The sequence below is a fragment of the Dipodomys merriami genome, unplaced genomic scaffold, assembly GCF_024711535.1.
Source record: "Dipodomys merriami isolate MVZ:Mamm:240054 unplaced genomic scaffold, mDipMer1.0.p SCAF_19, whole genome shotgun sequence".
Taxonomy (NCBI): domain Eukaryota; kingdom Metazoa; phylum Chordata; class Mammalia; order Rodentia; family Heteromyidae; genus Dipodomys; species Dipodomys merriami.
In genome coordinates, this window is record NW_027203270.1 from 26,582,752 (window position 1) to 26,605,267 (window position 22,516).

Consider the following 22,516-nt stretch of genomic DNA (forward strand, 5'->3'; position numbering starts at 1 on the left):
TCTTAATTGGGCATTATTGAAAGTGATTACCATCTTTCTTACTCCCTCATTCATCCAACCCTATTTCCCTTAAGTTGAACATTTTCCAGTACTCTTACAGGTTCAAATACTGCATTTATTTAAAAAAAGAATTAATTCTTATTGCTTAGACTTTTTATTAGCTAAATGAAGAGGCTCATACAGGTAGGGTACTTGTCGAAGCGGAATACTTTACTTCATCTCGCAGTGCTAATCCTGTGAAGTTGTCCCGTCTGGCTGCATATTCCCCAACATTGGCCAGCCCTGGTACCACGCAGCAGCTCAGAGCACTGCGGTATATGCTCATGTCATGAGCATCATACCACTCGTCGGTCTTTTCATCATAGCACTCAACATTAAAGGTGGTGGTAAAGCCGTTAAAGCCCCCCACCACAAACAACAGGTCATCCACTACCTCGATGCCAAAATTGCTACGAGGATTAAACATAGTGGGTATGGTGCGCCAGGTGTTGGCTACTGGACTGTAGGCTTCTGCGCTCCGGAGTCGATTAGCCCCATCAAAGCCACCTACCTGTGGGTAGCAAAAGAAACACAATTGGCTGCCAATCATTGCATCTGGCCACTGAGGAAGCCCCGGATGGGGAGGGCCAGTAATACCATGCCTCTTCCTATAAATACTTACCCGTGGTAGTCTAAACCTGTTTTGCTAATAGTAAATCTGGGGGTGTCATTTTGTTTGTGGCCATAGATGATAGACTCACCGCGTATACATGTTCCCCATAAGCAATGACACCTATTCCACTCCTCCTGCTCCTCATGGGTGCTATGACTGTCCACTGATTACTCTCAGTGTTGTACACTTCTGCTGTAAACAGGCATTCGTTTCCATTAAACCCACCACATATGTAGACCTGAGGGAAGAAAATACAATTACTAAGTACCAGCCTCTTTTTTTGTTGTTGTTGGTCATGGGGCCTGAACTATGGGCCTAGATACTGTCCCTCAGCTCTAGGCTAGTGCACTACCACTTGAGCCACAGCACCACTTCTGGCTTTTTCCGTTTATGTGGTACTGAGGAATCGAACCCAGGGCCTCATTCATGCAAGGCAAGTACTTTATCACTGAGCCACCTTCCCAACCCCTCCCTTTCTTCATTAAACAATGCAAAATAGTAGCTATTTACATAGTATTTACATGGTATTGGTATTAGAAGCAGTTTAAACATGATTTGAAGCATATGGGAGGATGTGCATAGGTTATATTCAATACTAGACCTTTTCTTGTGTGAAGGGCTTGGGGCTTTGAGCTCCCACAGAGCATTTTTGCTCAAGTCTGGTGTTCTACCACTTGAGCCACCTCCACTCTGATGTTTTTGCTAGTTAATTTGAGATAAGAGTTTTGAGGATTTGTCTGCCTGGGCTGGCTTTGAACTAAGATTTTCATATCTCAGCCTGCTGGGTAGCTAAATTATAGTCATAAGACACCAGTGCCTGGCTACCATACCATTTTATACAAGAGACATGAGCATCTGTATTACAGGTAATCTATCCATTTTTGTATCTACATGGGTCCTGGAACCAATCACCTGCAGATACCAAAGCACACTAGTACTATAAAGTGAGTATTGAGGATAATATTGCTTGTTAGCCATCCTCCAAAACAACAGAAGCTGGGCACTGGAGGCTCACACCTGTAATCCTAGCTACTCAGGAAGCTGAGATCTAAGGATCGTGGTTCAAAGCCAGCCCAAAGTCTGTGAGAATTTTTTTTTTTTTTGGTCGGTTGTGGGGCTTGAACTCTGGGATTGGGCGCTGTCCCTGCGATCTTCAGCTCAAGGTGAGCACTCTACACTTGAGCCACAGCGCCATTTCCGGTTTTCTAGTGGTTTTACTGGAGATAAGAGTCTCACGGACTTTCCTGCCCGGGCTGGCTTTAAACTGTGATCCTCAGATCTCAGCCTCCTGAGTAACTAGGATTACAGGCATGAGCCACCGGCGCCCGGCTTCTGTGAGACTTTTATCTCCAATTAACCACCAGAAAACTGGACATGGCACTGTAGCTCAAGTGGTAGAGCACTTGCATTGAGCTGAAGAGCTCAGAGACAGCACCTAGGCCTAGAGCTTAAGCCCCATGACCGATTTAAAAAAAAAGAAAAAACAGAATCATTTCTGGACTTATCCGTTGCTTCTGTGTCTCCCCAACTTGGTTCTTTACCTTCCCATACAGTGTTGTGGCACTTGCGTCACTCCTCTGCTCGTGCATGGGGGCAATGAGCGTCCATTGATTGGTCTCTGGCTCGTAACGTTCAGCAGTGTTGAGACGCACGTAGCCGTCAAATCCTCCCATGGCATAAATGAAATTGCTGAGGACTGTCACGCTGACATAGCAACGTCTGGAGTGCATCGGGGCCACTTGGTGCCAAGTTTTCTTCACTGGGTCAAAACGCTTAACACTATTGAAGTAGTCTACGCTATCAAACCCCCCAATGATATAAACATAGCCTTTCAAATAGGCTGCCCCATGGTAGGCACGGGGACTCTCTTCCTCACAAGTAACATTCACCCATCTGTCTGCACGAGCGTCATATGCCTCAATGGCATTGGTGGGGCTCCCACCGCTCCAGCCACCAATTGCAAATAGGATGGCATAGGGCAGGCGGGGCCTGGTAAGAGGGTTGGTGAAGTCAGAATTGGAGGGTCCGTTCATGTTTAGGTCATACATGGCCTTTAGGGCATTAATGATGACTGGCTTGCATTCCTCACTATCTTTGACATAGTCATTCATCTTAACGTTATTCATGAAGTACTCAGCATGCATTAGAGCCAGGCGAACCTAAGAAGGAAATACAGAAAGTCATTCAGATGAGGTGAGGATGCCAGAAGTTCCATATCCTTAATCCCTATTTTATAGTCTGCCTCTAGATTACTGGGAATGTTTGTTGGCTTGTTTTTGTTTTCTTTTTAATGTGTGCTCATAGTTTAAATATTTGTTTTGGGGAGGTGGTGTACTCCCAAAAGAGTACTATGAAGAATGAGTTAGAAGAGAGTAGCTGCTGAGAATGAGCTAGATAGAAGGCTGCTGACAGGGTCACAGATCTACCCATTGCTTGGTCATAGTACAGTTTTGTAAGACCCAAAACAAGCTATGATAATTATGCAGAAATAAAATACATCTCTGTATGTATTTAACACTAAGGATTGTGAAGCTAGCCGAGGCAGGAAAGTCCATGAGACTCTTATTTCCAATTAACAACGAAAAAGCTGGAAGTAGAGTTATGACTCAAGTGGTAGAGCACAAGCCTTGAGCAAAAGAGCTCAGGGACCATGCCCAAGGCCCTGAGTTCAAACTCAGTATCAGCGTACACATGCGCACACACATACAAATAGCACCAACTAGTTACAAGTTTGTGCACTCCTCATGATTTGCTTTCCAGCTCGCTTTGGACCTAAGGTTTGGGGAATTCATTTAATAGAAATTCTTTAGATTCCAAAGGGAAAGAAAATTACAAAATTCCAGAGAATAGGAGATACTCTCTATATTAGTGCCTATAAATAAATCCCTGGGATCTGTCAATTCTCAGGGACAAATGAATCAAGAATGAGCAAGTAAGCATTTTCAAAGAATAACTTGACCTTAGGAAGCAAAACTGAAATGTGCTGCTTCCTATTTTGGGGGTCATGAGAAATCCACTTTAAAATGGCCTCAAATACAGCGTCTTCCTGTTTGACATTAAGCTCATCTTTCTCAATGATATCCTTAAGTTCAGTGACTGAGAGCTCTAGAAACTCTGCTGAGACTTTCACCATCTCCTCGAAGTTGTGCAGTATGAACATGTAGGCCTTCTGCCTCAGCTCAGGGCAATAGTAGTAGTCCGTGAACTTGCAGATGCCGATACAATTATCCAAACACAGCTCCGACTTGAGGAACTCGCAGCAACCCCTGACAATACCCATGATGTTAAATTGATCTGCAGCAGCCAGTAGCTTCTCCACGTTGTCCGGGGTGATAGGCACAGTTCGGGTATATGCATACTCAATAATTAGCTTCATCATGTCGGGGGAAATGCCAGGAATGTTGTATACCTTCTTCTCAGTGTTGTTCCAGCCACTGGTAAATAAAGCTCTGAAAAAAAAGAAAGAAATTGGCAGCCTCTTGTCATCCATATCCTCCCCACACCAGGCCTCCTTTTCTTCTTGTTTTCCAAATAGGACAATAAGTGTGTTGGAAATAGAGTGGCCTGAGCAAGTGGGGGACAAACATAGGCTTTATACAATAAGGGGGGAGAGAGAGACACAGAGAGAGAGAGGGAGAGAGATACTTTCCAGGAGAATTGGCTGGTCACTGTATCCTCGTGATAACACGATCTTTTTTTCTTCTGTTTTTGAATGAAGACATTGAGATCTAGAATGGGAAGTAAGTAAGATCCCATATCTCTCTTCTGTTGGTGAGAAGTTAAGCTAGCTGGGTGCTGGTGGTGAACACCTGTAATCCTAGCTACTCAGGAGGTTGAGATCTGAGTACTGAGGCTTGAAACAAGCCTGGGGTAGAAAGTCTGTGAGATTCTTTATCTCCAATTAACCACCTAAAAGTGGAGCTGTGGCACAAAGTGGTAGAGCACTAGTCCTGAGCAAAAACTCAGGGATAGTGCCCAGGCCCTGAATTCAAGCCCCAACACACACACACACACACACCTGAATTCAAGCCCCAATACACACACACACACACACACACACACACACACACACACCAGGCCCTGAATTCAAGCCCCAATACACACACACACACACACACACACACACACACACACACACCAGGCCCTGAATTCAAGCCCCAATACACACACACACACACACACACACACACACACACACACACACACAGAGCAAAGGAATGAAAGAAGAAATAAGGCTATACTTCTTAATAAATATTCAAACCAATGGCTCACACCTATAATCCTAGCTATGAAAGAGGCTGAGATCTGGAGGACTAAGGTTCAGAGTCAGCCTGGATAGAAAAGTCTTCAATATTCTCTCTCCAAAATAATAAGAAAGCAGGGTGGAGGCATGGCTTAAGTGATAGAGTACAAGATCTTTATTTTAAACTCCAGTATAATATACATACATGTATGCATACATGTGTACATACACACATACATGTATCATTCAATCAATACACATCTAGAACCTGATCCCTTCTCACCTCTTTGTTACCTGCTTGATCCAAACCCCCACCATCTTTTGTGTAGATCATCCAGGGTAACCTCACTAATCTTCCTGCTTCTGCCTTTGACCTTCTAGTGTTTATAGTCTTAGCCCAGCAGCCAGAGTGATTTTTTTTTTTTTTGTCGGTCGTGGGGCTTGAACTCTGGGCCTGGGCGCTGTCCCTCAGCTCTTCAGCTCAAGGCGAGCGCTCTACCACTTAAGCTACAGCGCCACTTCCGGTTTTCTGGTGGTTTATTGGAGATAGGAGTCTCACGGTCTCTCCTGCCCAGGCTGGCTTTGAACCGCGATCCTCAGATCTCAGCCTCCTGAGTAGCTAGGATTACAGGCATGAGCCACCAGTGCCCGGCCAGAGTGATTCTTATAGGAATATGTTCCTCTTCCATCCAGAACTTCCCACTGACTTCCCTTCTTACTCAGGGCAAACACAAACTCTTTACCAGACACTACAAAATCCTCTGAGATCTGATCTCGCTGCCCTATTCTCTGCACTCCCACCTCCTCACCCCAGTTACCCCCTCCCCTCCTTCTATTGCAGCCATTGCTGGCCTCCTTGCTGTTCTTTGAGCCCCAGAGGTAATTCAAACTCTGAACTTGATCTTTATCTGTAATGAGCCCTCAGACTTCTAGATTTCCCTCATCCTCATCTCCTTAAACTCTTTTTGTTCATATGTTACCTTGTCAGTAAAGCCTTCTCTGACCATCCTAGGTAAAATTACCCATATTGTGTGTGTGTGTGTGTGTGTGTGTGTGTGTGTGTGTGTGTGTGAGAGAGAGAGAGAGAGAGAGAGAGAGAGAGAGAGAGAGAGAGAGAGAGAGAGAGAGAGAGAGAGTGTTGGTCCTGGGGCTTGAATTCAGGATCTGGGCGCTGATCCTGACTGTACTTCTTTGGCTCAAGGCTAGCACTCTTACCACCTGAACCAGAGCTCCATTTTGGCTTTTTCATGGTTAAGTGGAGATAAGAGTCTCTTTGTATTCAGTTAATAGATAATAGAGCCAAAAAACAGTGCTCAGACCGTAAATTCAAGTGGTTAGCTCTGGGACTGGCGTGTGCATATGCACACACCTGCCCACATGTACAAGATGTAAATTACATGTGTTGGAAAGTGATCAACAAAATACAAGTAGAACAGGGTGAAAGTGCAAGCAGGACTGAGTAGAGCTGGAATGAAGTTGGTTTGCAGTTTGCAGAAGCCTCAGTAAGAAGCTGACATTTAGGCAAAGATTTCCAAGTGAAGAGAAAAGAGACATTTTAAATTTTAAGGCTGGTCACTTGTGAATTACACTCTGGCTTGGCTTTTTCACTCAAGACTAGTGATGCACCATATGAGCCACGTCTGGCGTTTTGTTAATTAGAGATGAGTCTCTTAAATTTGTCTGCCTTGGCTGGCTTTGAAGCACAACCCTTAGATCTTAACCTCCTGATTAGCCAGTATTATAAGTATGAGCCTCGAGTTCGCAGCTAAATCTATCTATCTATCTATCTATCTATCTATCTATCTATCTATCTATCTATCTATCTATCTATCTTTTGGTGGGGGTGTCAATCATGGAGCTTGAACTCAGGGCTTAGGCACTGTCCCTAAGCTCTTTTTGTCAAGGGTAGTGCTCTACCACTTTGAACCTCAGTGCTGCTTCTGGTTTTTGAGTGGTTAATTGGAGATATGAGTCTCGTGGACTTTCCTGCCTAGGCTGGCTTTGAACCATACTCTGCAGATCTCAGCCTCCTGAGTAGCTTGTATTACAGGCGTGAGACACCAATGCCCAGCTATATTACCTATATTCCTTATCTTCTTTTTCTTCCCCCTAAACTTAGAATCTGATACGTATTTCACTTATTCAGAATTCATTCTCCCTTACTAGAAGCTAAGCTTCACAAGAGGAATGTTTACCTCTATTCAATAGAGGTTGCAAGATAGGCATTCAATAAATAATTATTGAATAAATAAATGACTGCCATCCCACAACTATACACTAAACTTATAATATGTAACTGGGTACTTTGGGGGCTTTTTTGTTTGTTTTTTGTTGGTCTTGGGGTTTGAACTCAGGTCCTGGGTGCTGTCTGTCCCTCAGCATTTTTTTTTTTTTGGTCCAGTGGTGGGCCTGAACTCTGGGCCTGGGTGCTGTCCCTCATCTCTTCAGCTCAAGGCTAGTGCTCTACCACTTGAGCCACAGCGCCACTTCCAGCTTTTTTCCTTTTTGCTTATGTGGTGCTAGGGAATCGAACCCAGGGCCTCATGTATGCAAGGCAAGCGCTCTACCACTGAGCCACCTTCCCAGCCCATCCCTGAGCATTTTCATTCAAGGCTAGAGCTCTACCACTTTGAGCCACAGTGCCACTTCTGGTTTCCTGGGGATTAATTGGAGATAAGAGTTCTCAGGGACTTTCCTGCCCAGGCTGGCTTCAAACTGTGATCTGAGCTTCCTGAGTAGTTTAGGATTACAGGTATGAGCCACTGGCACACAGCTGGGTACCTTTCTTGGTATGGAAACAACCCAGATTCCCCACAACAGGTAACTGGATCCAAAAAATGTGGTACCTATTAACAGTAGAATTTTATACAGCCATTAGAAAGAATAAAATAATGTCATTTGCAAGGAAATTGATAGAAGTAGAACAAATCATGTTAAGTGAGGTAAGCCAAGAGCAGAGACAAACGGCACATGTTCTCTCTGATATGTAGAAGTCAGATCTAAAATGCACTGGGATATGACAAATTACAACAGATTCTAGATACATACAGTGAGACCAAAGGACCCAAGGCTCATCTCCAATTAAACACCAAAAAAAAAAAAAAAAAAAAACAGAAGCAGAGCTGTGGCTTAAGTGGTAGAGCACTAGCCTTGAGAAAAAGCCACTTAGGGATAGTACCTCAGTCCTTAATTTAAGCCCTAGGATTAGCAGATATACATGTGCGTGCATGTGTACATTCACACACACACACACACACACACACACACACACACACACACAGAGGTTTAAAGTAGTATGGGCTTAGTGATTTTCTTTTTCTTTTTTCTTTTTTTTTATCAGTCACGAGGCTTGAACTCAGGGCCTGAGCGCTGTCCCTGAGCATTTTTGCTCAATATTAGTGTCCAACCACTTTGAGCCAAAGCTCAATTTCCAGTTTTTGAGTGGTTAGTTGTACATAAGAGTCTCACCGGGACTTTTCTGCTCAGGCTGGCTTCAATCCATGATCCTCAGATTTCAGCCTCCTGAGTAGCTAAGATTACAGGCATGAGCTACCAACGCCCAGCTACACCTCATTTTTGTACTGCACACAGGTAAGGTTTTCATTGGGGATATGTTTTGTTTTGGAGGTTGGTTTTGTTTTGCCAGTCCTGGTGCTTGAAATCAGGTCCTGGGCACTGTCCTTGAGCTTCTTTTGTTCAAGGCTAGCATTCTACCACTTGAGCCACAACGCCACTTCTGGCTTTTTCTGTTTATGTGGTACTGAGGAATCAAACCCAGGGCTTCATGCATGCCAAGCAAGCACTCTACCACTAAGTCAACCTCCCAGCCCACATGTTTGTTTTTATTATTGTTCAAGAATTTTTAAATAGCTGGGGGTGAATCAAAAGAATACTGTGACATCTGAAAATTCAAATTTTGATGTCCATATAAATAATTTTATTGGGACACAGCCATGTGACGCCCACCCCTACCCCCATTTAGTCCTATCTGTGGCTGCTCTACAGTTTACAGGAAGGGCTGGACAGTTGCTGACAGACACTAGGTAGCCTGCAGGGGTTAAAATGCTTAGTGTCTGGTCTTTCTGTGGATTCAGTTCTAGGGCCTGGAGGGGTGGCACATGACATACATTACAGACATGTAATGCTTTTCCAGTCTGCATTGTAAAGATTGAAAAAGAGCTTTGGGAGATGAATGAGATGTCTGAGCAATAGGCAAGGTAGCTATCTTCACTGGAAGTGATTCTGCAGACCTTTCATCTTATGAGCAACCCTTTCATTTCCTGGAGTACAAGATTTTGTCCCAAACTCCCTTTTTCTTCATGTATATATATGCATATATGCATATATATATATATATATATATATATATATATATATATATATGTCCTGGGTACCTGTCCTTCATCCCTCTATCCCATCCCCTCTACGCTTATTAATTTATCACACTGTTTCAAATGCTCTCTCTCCTGTGACAAGTGCAGAAGAGCCACCAGAGGTGGCATTGTTAAGGAGAAAATCCAACCAAAGGTTCGTTTATAGGAAGATGGAAAAAGAAAACACCTGGCACACCAGAAGTTTGTTTGAAGTCCAGGTGACAATCAAAGAAAAGTGGCTCTGGCCCCCCAGTTGTGTCTTCTTCAGAAGACAATGGAGCTGGACTACAGGGAGCCCAGAGCTTTGATATGCCTAAATTTAAGATGGTGAGTAGGAAACAGGAAATGGATCACAAGAAGAGGCCAACTCCCGCCCCTCCCAGCTTGGCTTAGTTCAGCACCCTGTTATACCTAAAGTAGGAACTGCAGCTACAAAGGATGTTCTTGTGGGCATTGAACTCAAAGCCATTGACCTTGATGACCACGTCGCAGAGCTTGCCCTCCAGCCGAAGTTCGTTGAAGATCTCACAGGTCATCGCACTCATCTTCCTCTCCATGTGAGGTTGGTGGAACCGTGTGGAGGCCGCCGTGCTCTCCATCTCCATGGCACCCTGGGACCAGCGGAGAGAGGCTGCTCTCCTGGGGTGTTGGGGAGGGTTGTGGGGGGCCCCTTTAGCCAGCTGTCGCTCCTTTTCCCTACTACATCTTTCATATAGGGCCCATCAGGCAGCCCAAGTTCCAGAATCCTGGATTCGCAGTGAGATCATGCTCAGGATTGTGCTCTCAGGTTCTGGAACTCCCTCCTATCCCTGCTCCTTCCTTCCCCCTCCCCCCTGTCACCCAGATAGAAGACCACCCATTCCACAGCTCTGTATCCTGGAGCCCAGGGCTCATCTGTGACCACCAGCACCATAGCAGAGATTTTATTGATTCTACTTCCTGTTGCCTGAGTCCACATCCCTGCAACATCCATCCACTTTTCAGGATTCCCACACACCCAATTCCAGGAACTCCCAAGTCTAGAGCCAGAAGTGATGCTGATTAAAGCTTGTGCTGCCCAGCTGCTCAGGATCTTCTTCAGTCCTCTGGATGTGTTTGTGGCTTGCTTTCTTCTTCATTGGTGACAAGACAGGGCCCAGATATGGAAGCACCTCCTGGTTATATCCCCAGTGCCAAATTATCTTTTTGTTGTTGTTGTTGTGTCTTTGGGTGGTACTAGGGTTTGAATTGGGGGGTTTGTACTTGCTCTAATGCTCTACCACCAGTTTTTGTTGTTGTTGTTTTTAAGATAGCATCTTGAAAGACCCTCCACCCTTTTCCACCTGGACTAGTATCTACCTATTTATGTTTCCCACCATAGCTAGGATGACAGGCATGCATGCACTCCTATGTCTAGCTTTTTCTGTTGAGATGGAGTCTCCTGAATTCATTTAGTGTTGTTGTTTTTATTGTTGTTGTTGTTTGCTTTGGCTCCAAGGCCTGAAACCTCCATTCTCCCTTCTTAGCTTCTCTCATAGCTGGGATATACATGCTCACCACCCTGGTTGAGATAGAGGGAGGGGAGCTACCTCCGCTTCTTTTGCCCTTCCTGGCCTCTAATCCCAATCCTCCTGAGTAGGTAGCATTGCAAACTTGGAGCCCAAGGGCACCTTGCTTTGTGTGTCCTGAAGCCCAAAGCAGAAGAGTGTGTGTTTGTGTGTGAGTGTGAGTGTGTGTGTGTGTGTGTGTGTGTGTGTGTGTGGTGTTGCTCTATCTCGGCTTCTGCTGTAACCATTCTTTTTTGGCAGTACTGGGGTTCGAACTTGCTAGACAAATGCTTACCCCTTGAGCCACACCTCCAACCCTGGAAATGACCACGTTTACCCAGGCTTTTGGCTCCGGAGGACAGAGTGGCAGGCGCACACCCGAGGCCCTGGTGACAGCCCAGCCCAATCAGGTCACCCGGGCGTCTTGGAGGCCCTCCCCCTCTCCTCCCCCGCCCCCCACAGAACCCTCCACCAACTTCTCCCGCCAGCGCCCGACGCCAGCCTGAAGGCGGGCGAGAGACGGACGGCGCGTGCGCAGTGCGCTCGCCGAGCCGTGCCGAGCCGTGCGGGGAGCCGAGGATCCAGCCGCCCGGACTATGGCGGAGGAGGTGAGGCGGGGAGGTGGGGAGTGCCGGGGCGGGGAGGGAGCGAGGCGGGAGGGACAGCCTCTTCCTGCGGGGGTGGGGAGCAGATCCCCCTTTCTCCGCGCCGTGGCATCGCGTGGTGCCGGGGCCCCGGGGCTCCGGGGCCCGCGTCCAGGCCGCGTGGGGTCAGCGCCTCTCCCGGCGTCCGCGCAGGTGAGCACGCTGATGAAGGCCACGGTGCTGATGCGCCAGCCGCGGCGCGTGCAGGAGGTCGTGGACGCCCTGCGCCGGGCCGGGGGAGACCGGCTGCAGGTACTGGGGCGGCCGGGCCCGGGACGGGGCGTGGGGGGGACGGGGGAGGGCCGGGGGGGATCTCCGCCCGCGGCCGCTGCAAACCTCCGACCCGGGAAAATGGTTGGTTCGCCCTGGGTGGGTGGTGGTGTGTGTGCGCGCTGGGGGGGACCTGCATTTCAGAGTCTTCGGTGGGATCCATGTGGTCAGCTTGTTCCAGAAAGCACCTGAGGCCTGCACCCCCATCCTTCCTCAAGGTCCAGGCCCGAGGGCTCCCCAAGAAGTTGAAAATGGGGAAATGGGTCTTGAAGACACAGTCGTCTTAGGAAGAACTCTGTGCATTGGGAGCCATGCAAAGAGTCACCCCCAAACCCCTTCCCAGTCCCCCTCCCCCAGAAGGATTAGGGCTGTTCTCAGCATTAACTCCTGGACTAACTAGATTCACTCCCCAAACCCTTTCTGTCCCTCTCGTGCCCCCTGCCCCCTTAGACTTCCGTAATCACCCAGGCAGGACCATGCTAGGTAGGTCTATTTGAGCACAGTCCCCTCTCGTTTTTACCTCATAGGTGATTTCTGATTTTGACATGACCTTGAGCAGGTTTGCATGTAATGGACAGAGATGCCCTTCTTCCCACAGTAAGTCCACCTGCTAACTTGCCTTGCTGGGCTTGTGGAGACCATGGCATCCAAGGGGCAAGTAAAAGGAGTTTTGTGTTTTTCCAGATATTCTGGATAACAGCAAGATCATCAGTGAAGAGTGTCGGAAAGAGGTAAGTCGCTCAGAAATGAATGGTTTTGGTGTGTGATTGCTTCCTGCCTAGACCCAAAGATTCCAGCACAGGGACCTTAGAAAGTTCATTTTATTGTTTGTTTGGTTGTTGTTGTTGTTTTGTGGTGGTAGGGATCAAATCCCTCCACTACTGGAAGCTGTATACATCCAGCCCCAAAATATATGGTAGAAAGACAGTCTTTGCAGGGATTTTGTTTTGGTATTCATTCCTTTTCAAATTATAGCCATGCTGTGGTGGATCTAATCTGAATGTGTGAGGTCACTTTTCCTTGTTGGTTGAGGCATTTGGTGGTTGAAGTGTGGATATTATATGCAACACCAAGTTTACAAGAGACTTGAATGTTATGTCACTGACCCTCCTGCAACTCCTGAAGGTGTATTATTACCTCCCTTTAAGAGATGCTTGGAGAGGTTGAAGTAACTCAACTAGAATTATACAGCTAAATTTGTATGTGTATCAGTGCTGGTACTAGGGCTTGAACTCAGGGCCTGGGTGCTATCTCTTAGCTTTTTCATTCAAGGCTGGCACTCTGCCTCTTGACTGACAGCTCCACATCTAGCCTTTTAGTGGTTCATTGGTGATAAGTCTCACAGACTTTCCTGCACAGGCTTGCTTTGAACATTAATTCTCAGATATCAGTCTCTCAAGTACAAGTGTGAGCTACCAGCATCTTGCTACAGCTAAGTTTTTTAATACATTGATTCTGTCCCAAACTCTTCCCACTATATTATATCTCCCCTCAATACACTTTTCTTTTCTTTTTTTTTTTAAATTTTATATTATTTTATTTGAGAACATACTGTACAGAGGGGTTACAATTACATGGGCAGGATAATGCAATACACTTTTCTTGATAAGTTAACAGATATCAAGAAAGTTCTGAATTAATGTCAGTATATATAACTCCTGTTTCTATAAGATGTATACAGTATTCTGAAACTGTTCCTAGAGTCTTGGTCATTGTTTTGGTGTATGTGTATGTGTGTTACTGCGGATTAGAACCTGGAGACTTACACATGGGCAGGTGCTCTACCACTTGAGTTCTACCCGAGTCCTTGCTCACTGTTCATACTTTCTTCCAGGCTCTTCCCACCGGAGTAGAGACACTTAGATTATTTATAAAACTTGTACACTATCAGGTGTTGGTCTTACAGTGTCAAATGTTGCTCGATCTTTCCAGTATTCTTTTTTGTGATGCTAAGGATGGAACCCAGGGTCTCGGTATGTGTGCTTTCAACACTAACATGACTGCTCATTATTGAAATGGGTAGCGATGGGCTGGGAAGGTGGCTCAGTGGTAGAGTGCTTGCCTTGCACGCATGAAGCCCTGGATTTGATTCCTCAGCACCACATAAGCAGAAAAAGCCGGAAGTGGCACTGTGGTTCAAGTGGTAGAGTGCTAGCCTTGAGCTGAAGAGCTGAGGGACAGCACCCAGGAACAGAGTTCAGGCCCACAACTGACAAAAAGAAAGAAATGAAATGGGTAGGGAGGCTGGGAATGTGGCTTAGTGGTAGAGTGCTTGCCTAGTATGCATGAAGCCTTGGGTTCTATTCCTCAGTGCCATATATACAGAAAAAGCCAGAAATGGTGCTGTGGCTTAAGTGGTAGAGCGCTAGCCTTGAGCAAAAAAAGCTGAGACAGTCCTTGAGTTCAAGCCCTAGGACTGGCAAAAAAAAAAAAAATCCTGAGAAAAATGAAATGGGTAGCGAATCACAGACAGGTCTTATCAGAATCCTGTCCCCAAAGGTGCCATTTACATATAGTTCTAGGTGGCTTCTGCCTCCACCATAAGGTGTCTTTGTTAAGTGACTTCTGGTTCCTTATATCTTTCTGATCTTTCAATATCCAAAAAGCTCAGCTGGATCTCCAGATCAGAGAGTAATTTTGGTACTCTCACAAAGTGAGAGATGCTCAAGGAAACCATTCTGGGCATGGATGAAAAGCAAAGTTTATGTATTCAAAAATGTTTTTTGGTGCTGATTTTTATAGTTGGTGGTGGACTCTGGGCCTCGGCACTCTCCCTGAGCTCTTTTGCTCAAAGCTAGTGCTTTACCACCTGAGCCACAGCTGTACTTGTGGTTTTCTGGTAGTTAATTAGAGATTAGAGTCTCACAGACTTTTCTGCCTGGCTGATTTCAAACTACAATCCTCAGATCTTAGCCCCACCATCTCCTGTTTTTTTTTTTTTTTGTTTGTTTTGTTTTTTGGTCTTCCCTCCCTCCCCCAAAGTTGCAGGCCTGGAGTTTGCTATATAGCCCAGACTGACCTCAAAATCTTGATCCTCTTGTCTCAAGTTTCCAAAGTGCTGACATTACAGGTGTGCACCTACATTAAACTGAAAACCCCTAAAACTAATCCCATCTAACACCTGAGAAAGTTTCCCACATTTCAGAAAACACAACATTAAATCAACACTGATGAAGTCCTGTTACTGAATTAATTACAAACCTCAGTGCCCTTTTTTACCTATCAGTTTTCATTTATGTTGCTGCCTCTGTGTGTGTGTGTGTGTGTGTGTGTGCGCGCGCGTGTGTGTGTGCGCGTGTGTTGTGAAGATGAAACCCAGGGCCTTACATATGTTAGACAAGTACCTAACATGAACCATAAGCAAGTACCTAACATTTACTTCTGAACCACTTCCCCATTCCTTGTTTTGTGTGTGCGTGCATGCATGCATGCATGCATCATTACTGGGGCTTGCATCATTACTGGGGCTTGAACTGGGTCTGGGCACTGTTTCTTTGTTTTTTATGCTCAAGGCTGACATTCTGCCACTTGAGCCGCAGCCCCACTTCCAGCTCTTGGGTGTTAATTGGGAGATAAGAATCTTACCCACTTACTTGTCTAGGCTGATTTTGAACTGAGGTCTTCAGCTCTCAGCCTCCTGCATAGCTAGGATTACAGGTGTGAGCCACTGGCATCATCTCCACACGTTAACTATATTCTAATAGATTTCACCCCCTCTATCACAGTCCCTGCACCTTTCCCTCTAAGTAATAGTATCCCAAACAGGTTTCCTTGATCCCCTTGTTTTTGAGACAGGATCTCATTATGTAGGCTAGGCTGGCCTTGAACTCAAGATCTTCCTGTCTCTACCTCCTGAGGCAGTGGGAGTGCTGGGATTATAGGCATGCACCGCATACTCATACCTGGCTACCCTTGCTGAGTTATTGACATCAGTCTCAGGGTGAGCACAGAGGAGTAACAAACTATGCAGATCCTTAGACTTGGTCAGATTGGTCATGACAAGCCACGGAGGAGGATATGAGAAGAACCTGGGGTCTTGTACAGAAGATGGAAACTTGAAGCAAAATAACACTCTTACATGCAGTTGCCCCTGCTAGGTGGCTTTCCTCTTACATTGAGCTGGGGGGCTGTGCTGGAGAACAACCTGGTATGTGCTAATGGCTTTTCTCCTCATGTGGCTGACCCAGCTCTCGGCCCTTCTTCACCACTACTACCCCATTGAGATCGACCCCCAGCGGACCATCAAGGAGAAGTTGCCGCATATGGTGGAGTGGTGAGTTCTGCTCCCTGCGCGTGGCTTTGATGGAATGACAGACTCCCCTACCTTCCTAGGGCTTACCTGATAAGACCACGAGCCCTGCAGAGCAAACTGCTCGCTTGTCCCTGAGGCTACCCACCTGCTGCTTCAATGACACCTTCAGAGAATTCTTGACATAAGTTAGAAAATCCTCCTTTGGGGACACATGATAAATGACCTTTGCCTTAGGCCACTTTATGCTGCTATACTACATGCTGGATGGCTTATAATAAACGGAAATGCCTTGTCTCGTGGTTCTGAAGACTAGGAAGTCCAAGATCAAGAAACTAGCATCTGGTGAGGAGTTTCTTGCTATGTCATCCCATGGCAGAGAGGCACAAAAGAGGGCAAGAGCAAGAAGGGGACTGGACATATCCTTTTCAGGCCCTATCCTGTGATTAAAGCATTAATCCATTCATGGGAGGATAGCCCCATGACCCAGGACCTTCCATTAAGCCCTACCATCTAGCAGCTCTGCATTTCCTTCAGGAAACGAGTCTGTAGAGAAAGGGAAGTCCTCCTCCCTCTACTTGGACCGGGAACAGGGCCCTTGTGTCTCTGGCTGATTGGAATTTGGGGTTGGCGGGTGTCTGCTCCTAGGTGGACCAAAGCGCACAACCTGCTATGTCAGCAGAGGATTCACAAGTCTCAGATAGCGCAGGTGGTCAAAGATTCCGCTGCAATGCTCAGGTGAGCTGCTTGTGCTGGGAACACTTCCTCCTGAGACAGTTTGAAACTGCGGTGGGCTGGAGCCCAAGAGGTAGAACATTTGCTGAGAGCAGGTGCAAAACTCTTGGCTTCACACCCAGCACTGGTGTGAGGTGGAGGTTGGTGTGCCCTCGATCTGTACTGTTTTACTGCATGCATGGAAGAATGGGAGGACTGAGTGGAGTTAGTGCCTGGGAGAGTCAGGTGACATGCAAAATGGCCAAAGCTGGCAGTGAACACAGGGACTGGCTACTGTCAGTTCTGCTCAAGGCTAGAGCTCTGTTACTTGAGCCACAGCTCTATTTCTGGCATTTGGCAAGTTAATAGGAAATGAGAATCTCACCGATTTTCCTGCCCAGGCTGGCTTCCAACTGCAATCCTCAGATCTCAGCCTCCTGAGATGCTAGGATTACAAGAGTGAGCCATTGGGGCTGGGAAGGTGGCTCAGTGGTAGAGGGCTTGCCTTGCATGCCTGAGGCCCTGGGTTCGATTCCTCAGCACCACATAAGCAAAAAGAAAAAAGCCAGAAGTGGAGCTGTGGCTCAAGTGGTAGAGTGCTAGCCTTGAGCTGAAGAGCTGAGGGACAGCGCCCAGGCCCAGAGTTCACGCCCCACGACCGGACCCGAAAAAAAAAAAACAGTGAGCCATTGGTGCCTGGCTAAGTTGTGTGTCTTTATTAAGAAAGGCTAGGGGGAGGCTGGGAAGGTGGCTTAGTGGTAGGGCGCTTGCCTTGCATGCCCGAGGCCCTGCGTTTGATTCCTCAGCACCATATAAGCAAAAAGAAAAAAGCCGGAAGTGGCACTGTGGCTCAAGTGGGTAGAGTGCTAGCTTTGAGCTGAAGGGCTGAGGGACAGCGCCCAGGCCCAGAATTCAGGCCCCATGACCAACAAAAAAAAAAAGAAAAAGAAAGGCTAGCCTCTGGAAAGCCAGGAGAATAGAGATGTGTACAGACCCAGGAATCCCAGGGTGGGTGTGGGGAACCCCAGTGAAGATATCCAGAAAAGCTACCTGAACTCTTAAACAGGCATGAACTGCCTGTCTTCTGCCTCCACAGTGTAAATGGTGTCCCACAGAGGACATTGGACATCCAATGCAGATGTCCAAAAGCAGTGAATGCAAATGACAATGAGTACAGGGTTTAGTCAGTGTAGCAGAAATCTGGAGGCATCTCAGGTGTCTTACCAACAAGAAACATTAAGTCAACTACAGCATTCTTTATTTTTTTATTTATTTATTTATTTTTTGTCGGTCCTGGGGCTTGAACTCTGGGCCTGGGCGTTGTCCCTCAGCTCTTCAGCTCTTACAGGCGTGAGCCACCAGCGCCCGACCATTCTTTATTTTTTTTATTTTTATTTTTGTCAGTCTTGAATTCAGAGCCTGGGTGCTTTCCCTGAGCTCATTCCCTTAAAACTAATGCTCTACCACTTTGAGTCACACCTCCATTTCACATTTTCTGGTGGTTAGTTGAGATAAGAGTTTCATGGACTTTCCTGACTAGGGCTGGCTTTGAACTGCGATCCTCAGATCTCAGCCTCCTGAGTAGCTAGGATTATAGGCATCAGCCACCAGTGCCCAGCGATTATAGCATATTAATATGATGGAGTAATATATACTATATAGCAGTGACAAGAACAAACTACTCATCACACACAAAGCATGAGGGGAGGCAGAAACAGGAAGATTGTGAGTTTAAGACCAGCTCAAGCTGGGCAATCCTAGCTACTCAGAAGGCTAAGATCTGAGGATCATAGTTCAGAGCCAGCCTAGGTAGGAAAGTCTGTGTGACTCTTCAATGAATCACCAGAAAACTGGAAGTGACACTGTGGCTCAAAGTGGTAGAACTCTAGCCTTGAGCACAAAAGCTCTCATTAAAGCCCCATGAGTGACCCAAAAAAAGCAGTAGCAAAGGCAATGCCATTTCTTCATTCTCTTACCTCTGCAGGGAGGGATATAAGACATTCTTCAACACACTACATCAAAACAACATTCCCCTTTTCATCTTTTCGGCGGGCATTGGTGATATCCTGGAAGAAATCATTCGACAAATGGGCATGCTCCACTCCAACATTCACATTGTGTCTAACTACATGGACTTTAATGAAGAGGTGAGCCATGTCTCATCAGGGCACGAGAAGGAAGAGGGGTGGGGCAGACTGTTGCTTTGCTCTTTACCAAGGGAAAAAAAGGAGGGGAGACTTCCTTACATTTGAGTGTAGGTGTGTGTGGGAGGAACCCCAGATGGCACCCACAGCCTTATGCATGCTCAACAAATAACCACTGAACTACACCTCCAGGCCAGGTGAACAATATTGTTTATATCACAGGTTCTGTGTTTGTACCAGAAGAGATTATCAACTCTTTCATGGCCAATGTTAGACTAAAGCAGGAATGACAAACCTTGCCTATAAAAGGCCAGAGAGTAATTAGGCTCTGTGTCCTGCCATCTCTGTTACACTTACGGTCGAATTTGCTCTTTCTTCTTTTTCTTTACTTTTTTTTTTGGTTGGTCATGGGGCCTGAACTCTGGGCCTGGGTGCTCTCCTTCAGCGCTTCAGCTCAAGGGTAGCACTCTACCACTTGAGCCATAGCATCACTTCTGGCTTTTTTCTGCTTATGTGGTGCTGAGGGATTGAACCCAGGGCCTCATGCAGGACTCCTCTTCTCTGACAGAGAGTGGAAAACTGGTGCTGTGTGGGTACCCTGTGGCCCCACTGTCTAACTCATCTTGATGGTTTAGGGTTTCCTACAAGGATTCAAGGGCCAGCTCATCCACACCTACAACAAGAACAGCTCTGTGTGTGAGAACTCCAATTACTTCCAGCAACTGCAGGGCAAAACCAACATCCTCCTGCTTGGAGACTCTATGGGGGACCTCACTATGGCGGACGGGGTTCCTGGTGTACAGAACATCCTCAAGATTGGCTTCTTGAATGACAAGGTAGTTAGGAGCCACTGGCTCCTTTCTTCCCTAGGAATTGCTACTATCAAATGCTCTTCAGTACCCACTATGTCCAGTCTTTTTCTTTTCTTTTCGCCAGTCCTAGGGCTTGAACTCGGGGCCTGGGCACTGTCCCTGAGCTGCTTTGGCTCAAGGTTAGCATTCTACCATTTGAGCCACAGCACTACTTCTGGCCTTTTCTGCTTATATGGTACTGAGGAATCAAAGCCAGGGCTTCATGCATGCTAGGCAAGCACTCTACCACTAAGCCACATTCCCAGCCCAATGCAAGCCATTCTCTCAGAGTGTGTAGCATGGAGATAGCCAGTGATTACTACTATATGCTTCAACCGCACAGACTAAGCTTCTAGCTCGGGGAAAGTGTCATGTTGGCCCCTCATGGCAGTCTACATACCTGTGTACTCATTGTATGGAAAGCTTACTCTAAATGTGTTACAGCCAAACACTCATGTAATCATTTTTTAGTGTGTGTGCCAGACCTGGGCTTAAAACTCAGGAAGCTGTCCCTGAGCTTTTATGTTCACTGCTAGCGCTCTACCACTTGAGCTACAACTCCATTTTTGTTTTTTTTGGTGGTTAATTGGAGATGGCAGACTTATCTGCCTGGGTTGGCTTTGAATCACAATCATCAGATCTCAGCCTCCTGAGTAGCTAGGATTATAGGCGTGAGCCGTCACTATCTGACCAACTCAGTTTCCAAGTGTAGTGCAATCTTGATCAATGTCACCCTTTTCATCATTCTCCATCTATCCCAACCTTGCCCATCTCAAGTTACCTAGTTCCATATGCACATTGAATATTATAACTACATTTGCCTATCCTCCTCTATTTCCCCCTCCCCTTGACTCCTCCTCCCCCCACCCCCTAGTCAGCACATGTTCAGAATGTAGAGAACTAAATAGCATGAGTAGACCAGAAACTGGCAGGGATGGGAATAGGATGGTCCTAAAGGTACAAAGTACAGAGCATCCAGGTGGTCCATCCATGAGAGTGTTTGATTTCTACCAAGCAAGGGCTGGAGCTTGCCCGATGTTTGACCCATATGGCCTGCAGCCAGGTGCCAGTAGCTCACACCTGTAATCCTATTTACTCAAGAGGCTGAGATCTGAGGGTCGAGATTCAAAGCCAGCCTGGGCAGAAACCACCAGAAAACCAGAAGTGATGCTTTGGCTCAAAGTGGTAGAGCACTAGTTTTGAACGAAAGAGGCTCTGAGTTCAAGCCCCTCTCCAACACCCCCCTCCCAAAAAAAGAAAAAGAAAATGTAGCCTGAGTAAGTCAGAAGTTGTACCTCAGTCTTCTTAAATTCATTACTGTCTTTTTTGCACGGATCCCAGGTTGGGGCAGCCCTTGCCCCTCACACACACACCCTTCTGCATCTCTAACAGAGATATAAGTCTTTGTAACCTTTTTTTCTTTCTTTCTTTTTTTTTTTTTTTTTTTTTGTTGTTGGTCCTGGGGCTTGAACTCAGGGCCTGGATGCTGTTCCTGAACACTCTACCGCTTTGAGTTACAACTCCACTTCTGGTTTTTGAGTGGTTAGAGATAAGAGTGTTAGGGGGACTTTTCTGCCCAGGCTGGCTTTGAACTGTAATCCTCAGATCTCAGTCTCCTGAGTAGCTAGGATTATGGGCATGAGTCCTCCAGGCACAGCAGGTCTTTGTGACCTTGAACTCATGCTTGCGCCCTCTGCTGGGCCTTGTGAAAATAAAAGGCCCAGGGCGGAGCATTTTGGGGCTTCTTGGTCTCCTTCCCCCTCCTGCTGCAGGTGGAAGAACGGCGGGAGCGCTACATGGACGCCTATGACATCGTGCTGGAGAAGGACGAGACCCTGGACGTGGTCAACGGGCTGCTACAGCACATCCTGAGCCAAGGGGACCACATGGAGATGCAGGGCTCCTGAGCGGGCAGGCCGTGACAAACAAGGGAAGCTTCCCTTCGAGGCCACTTCATCATGATTCCAAAGGAAAGTTCAGGGCAGCCCAGAGTTACTGAGCTCTTGCTCATCCCTGCCCGCTCCCCCATGACTTTGCTTTCCTCCTGGTCACAGGGGGCTTTAAGGGAGGCCCTGCTGGGTGGGAGGGCACCACATACTGTTCTTGATAACCAGCAACCACCGCATGTGACTGTTTTATGTATCCTCTAGTCTAGAGATTCTTTGGAAAACAGAAAGAAACTGAGAGCTAGGAATGTGGCTCTGTGATGGAGCGCCTAGCCAGGTGTTCTTCTTGTACCTTAGTGTGTGTAAGGGCCTGGGTTCCATCCTCGGCACTGCAAAAGAAAAATAAATAATGTTTTTTAAACGTGGGAAGTGTATGTGTTAAGCAAGGTGAAAAAGTCAAAAACTGAAAGGCAAAGCTGGCTGGAGGTCCTCAGAATCAGAAGCTGAATGTCTAGGTCCCCAGAGGCCCAGGAACCTCAGAGGTGCCTCTGGCTCTCCATAGAACAATCTGGGGCTGGGCGCTGGTGGCTCACGCCTGTAATCCTAACTACTCAGGAGGCTGAGATCTGAGGATCTCGGTTCAAAGCCAGCCCAGGCAGGAAAGTCCGTGAGGCACGTATCTCCATTAAACCACTAGAAAAACTGGAAGTGGCACTGTGGTTCAAGCAGTAGAGCACTTGTCTTGAGCTGAAGAGCACAGGGACAACGCCCAGGCCCAGAGTTCAAGCCCCACAACCAACAACAACAAAACAGAACAATCTTGGAGGACCCTGATGAGGGAATGCTTGAGCTACCGGATCCCTGCACAGGTGTCTGTATGGATCTAAGTAGGGGTGTGGTTGACAGGTGTGATTCTGACCTGGAATGAATTGACAAAATTCTGATGGTCGTCTGACTTGAAAGT

At 46.8% G+C, this 22,516-nt stretch overlaps 2 protein-coding genes across 2 annotated transcripts; one reads left to right on the forward strand and one right to left on the reverse strand.

The window, feature by feature from the left end:
• Positions 1-94: 94 nt before the first annotated feature.
• On the reverse strand, positions 95-10,009 carry Klhl10 (kelch like family member 10). The gene is made up of 5 exons (XM_070026811.1): positions 9,680-10,009; positions 3,612-4,101; positions 2,194-2,811; positions 741-890; positions 95-550 (listed from the first exon to the last, which is right to left on the reverse strand). Exons 1-5 carry the CDS (start codon positions 9,871-9,873, stop codon positions 176-178), a joined length of 1,827 nt encoding a protein of 608 aa, XP_069882912.1. The 5' UTR covers positions 9,874-10,009; the 3' UTR covers positions 95-175.
• Positions 10,010-11,326: 1,317 nt separating this feature from the next.
• On the forward strand, positions 11,327-21,991 carry Nt5c3b (5'-nucleotidase, cytosolic IIIB). Its single transcript, XM_070028048.1, has 9 exons — positions 11,327-11,402; positions 11,592-11,690; positions 12,236-12,305; positions 12,393-12,439; positions 15,896-15,981; positions 16,606-16,695; positions 18,656-18,818; positions 19,451-19,651; positions 21,439-21,991. Exons 1-9 carry the CDS (start codon positions 11,391-11,393, stop codon positions 21,571-21,573), a joined length of 903 nt encoding a protein of 300 aa, XP_069884149.1. The 5' UTR covers positions 11,327-11,390; the 3' UTR covers positions 21,574-21,991.
• The last annotated feature ends 525 nt before the right edge of the window (positions 21,992-22,516 follow it).

Coding starts and splice junctions, on each gene's coding strand:
- Klhl10 (XM_070026811.1), bottom strand. CDS start 9,873: ATGGAGATGGAGAGCACGGCGGCCTCCACACGGTTCCACCAACCTCAC. Junction 4,102..9,679: donor AGCTGCAGTTCCTACTTTAG/GTATAACAGGGT, acceptor CTTTTTTTTCAG/AGCTTTATTTACCAGTGGCT. Junction 891..2,193: donor CCACAACACTGTATGGGAAG/GTAAAGAACCAA, acceptor TTCTTCCCTCAG/GTCTACATATGTGGTGGGTT.
- Nt5c3b (XM_070028048.1), top strand. Junction 15,982..16,605: donor TTGCCGCATATGGTGGAGTG/GTGAGTTCTGCT, acceptor GTCTGCTCCTAG/GTGGACCAAAGCGCACAACC. Junction 18,819..19,450: donor ACATGGACTTTAATGAAGAG/GTGAGCCATGTC, acceptor TTGATGGTTTAG/GGTTTCCTACAAGGATTCAA.